Source organism: Haliaeetus leucocephalus, unplaced genomic scaffold (assembly GCF_000737465.1).
Source record: "Haliaeetus leucocephalus isolate CR32 unplaced genomic scaffold, Haliaeetus_leucocephalus-4.0 Scaffold972, whole genome shotgun sequence".
In the NCBI taxonomy this organism is placed as follows: domain Eukaryota; kingdom Metazoa; phylum Chordata; class Aves; order Accipitriformes; family Accipitridae; genus Haliaeetus; species Haliaeetus leucocephalus.
In genome coordinates this window covers 1-2803 of record NW_010973408.1, presented here as the reverse complement: position 1 = coordinate 2803, position 2803 = coordinate 1, and the positions used below count along the sequence as shown (strand labels likewise).

The 2803-nt window shown below is 43.2% G+C and overlaps 1 protein-coding gene across 1 annotated transcript; it reads left to right on the top strand.

Moving 5' to 3' along the window:
* Positions 1 to 26: 26 nt before the first annotated feature.
* Positions 27 to 2797, top strand: LOC104842178 (general transcription factor 3C polypeptide 5-like; the record flags this gene model as incomplete). The annotated part of the gene is made up of 5 exons (XM_010584316.1): positions 27 to 184; positions 744 to 841; positions 1496 to 1578; positions 1875 to 2017; positions 2681 to 2797. Coding segments are annotated over exons 1-5 (505 nt in total), but the record flags the coding sequence as incomplete, so codon positions are not given.
* Positions 2798 to 2803: the final 6 nt, after the last annotated feature.

The following is a 2803-nucleotide window of genomic DNA, read 5'->3' as shown; positions in this document are numbered from 1 at the left end:
ACTGCCTTTCGCACACCAGTCCAGCACTTCTGTTACTGAGCTAGGGATATTCTGCAGGGTGCTTGCCCTCAGTTCATTATTGGTTTTCTTTTTTCACCTCTAGGTTATGCCCCTAATGATATGCCCGTGAAAGCAAAACGCAGCACGTATAACTACAGTCTGCCCATCACTGTCAAGAAGCAAGGTATGCTGTGCCAGCAGAAGGGCTGTCTGGTTCTTCTGTTTCTTTGTTTACCCCATCCTAGTCACAGGTGGTGAAGGGTCTTCCTGTGTTCTAGCTGAGCCAAAATTGGAGTTTTACTTCTGGTTATGATACGGTGCTGCTGTTAAGCCAGTAGAAGAGTCTCCTGCTGGGAAGTGTTGTGAGAGTCTTGGATGTGTGTCCGGCTGAGCTACAGTATCTGTTAGCAGACAGAAGGGTGTTCTGCAAGCAACAGTGTGGGAATTCAGCATTTGCTTCCATTCAGTGATGGTGCAGCGTAAGGGGAGAGTTGTTCTCTTTCCTTTGTCAAGGGAGGGTAGAAAAGGTTAAAATTATGAACAAATGCAGAAAAAGCCACCACACTCACCACCTTTCCAATGACTGTCCAGTAATGTCTCTGAAGAATAAGCAACACATGCTCAGTTGCTGGGTTGGTCTGGTTTTTGCTCACCAGCAAAGTTGAATCAACATAGAGAAGTGACAGTACAATGCCACAGAGTGAAAGATGTCCCTAATTAGGACTCTTTTTTTTGTCTTTCAGTAAGTCATACAGTCAGTGTACACGATCTGAAACAGGGGCTTGGTACATCTGGTGCATCTGGTGCAAAAAAGCCTGCTTCCAGCAGGTATAAACTGAAGGTAAGCATGACTTTTACAAGAATCTTGAAATAGCTTAGTGAAAAAATGTTGTCAGTTATTAAGGGGACATTTTTGAGTGAGTTGATGTACAACTAGCAGTTTCCCAGGTAAACCTGAGGACATGTTACTACAGAACTTCACCTGCTGTGCACTGAATGTGTTTCTTACATGTTGCAAGATGGCATTGGTACTCTCAGCCCTAGTCTCAGATGTGATGAGCATTTTGTTTCAATTGATAAAATTGGAACTTTATGGGTGGTGAAGTGCAAAAACTCGCCATGTGTTTATCAGGTTGTCCTGCAAAATCCAGCAGGGCAAAATAAATATTTAAACAGGAGTCTTTTATTCTTCCATTTTTGCTAGAATGAAACCTATGATCCACTGTTACACAGTAACAGGCTGCAGACAGCTGCAGTTTGAAGAGATGAAGTGTGTTCTCTGCACAACTGTGCTGCTGTGACTATGGCTGCAGTGAAATTTTGCTGCATTCCTCATTCAGCTTTATCTTTTGCCATATGCAGACCTATGCCTTGGAACTGATTTGTGTTGGAAGTGCCTTTTTCTTCAATCAGTCCATCAGAAGAACTCAGTTGTGCCAGAGTTGTCCTGTTACACCATAAAATGCACATTCATCCTTTCCTTCTTTCCTCTTAGGAATCCATCTACATTTTCCGAGAAGGAGCCTTACCCCCTTATCGACAGATGTTCTACCAGCTTTGTGACTTGAATGTGGAAAGGTATTGCACGCTGAGTCTTCTGTTAGAGCTAGATTTCAAAGCCTATTGTTTATATTCAGTCCATTCCCATCTCTCTCTCCTTGACCAGAAACTTAAGAGGTGTTTAGTTTCTGAATAAAAATAGAACAGACTTTTCACACATGAACTTCCTTTCCCATATGACAATTACCTTAATAACCAAATACACTATTCTAACTCAACGAAGTAAAGTGGAAGTAAGCCATAGTCTGTCTCATTTGAAGCCTACATCTGAATGTAGAGGGCTAATGTTTTCCTTCCCTTTTGCTGCTTTTTAGCCTACAGAAAATCATCCGTCGGAATGATGGCACAGAGTCAGAATGCACAGAGCGGGATGGGTGGTGCCTTCCAAAGACTAGTGATGAGCTGCGAGATACTATGTCTCTGATGATAAAGCAGATAATCAGATCCACAAGACCTGGTAAGGATGATTCTGAACATCACAGTGTGTTACTACCTTCCTGATGGTGTTGAGATGTGAGCTGAATGAGGATGTTGCAGTCAGCACTGGGGCAGCAGGATTCCTGTATTTGCCTCCTCCTTTGTGCTACATCTGGTGCTCTTTGTGTTCTAGCTCTTTACAGTGTGTGAGCTGAGGGTGTTGTCCTGCAGCCTGAACGTGGGTTGGGATTAGGAATGGCTGGGAATAAAGGTTTTCTGTTTCATCCTCCCAGTATCACAGCCTTCAGGTTTTAAATGTCTTTGCATAGTCATAATCAAGACCTTATCCTTACTGATGTATCTGTTGGTGGCATTTTACTTTTAACTGATGTTATTAATTGAACAAGAAGTGAGGAAATTATTTTCACACAATGCTGGGCCAAAGCAGTATCCCAGTGAATTAGGTCAGAATCAGCTAGGAGAGGAGGCACACCACTGCAGATCTGCTGCTGTTCTGCTAGCATTCCTGGAGTACGAAAATGGATTGCTTTGGGCTTGATCAGATTCTACTAAGATGTGCAACATTAGCTGTGCCCCTCCGGCTTCTGCCTTCCTCTCGCTTGTTTTATGAACTCTATTGCAAATGCCCCCAGGTTTCACTGAGAGGTATCACAGTGTTTTTCTTTCTTTCTTCCCAATTAAGCTCTTTTCTCAAATACAACAAGCAGTGCAGCTGGCAAAGAGCAGCTGGCATATGAGTCTGGAGAGGATGAGGATGATGAAGAGGAGGAGGAAGAGGACTTCAAGCCTTCTGATGGGAGTGAAA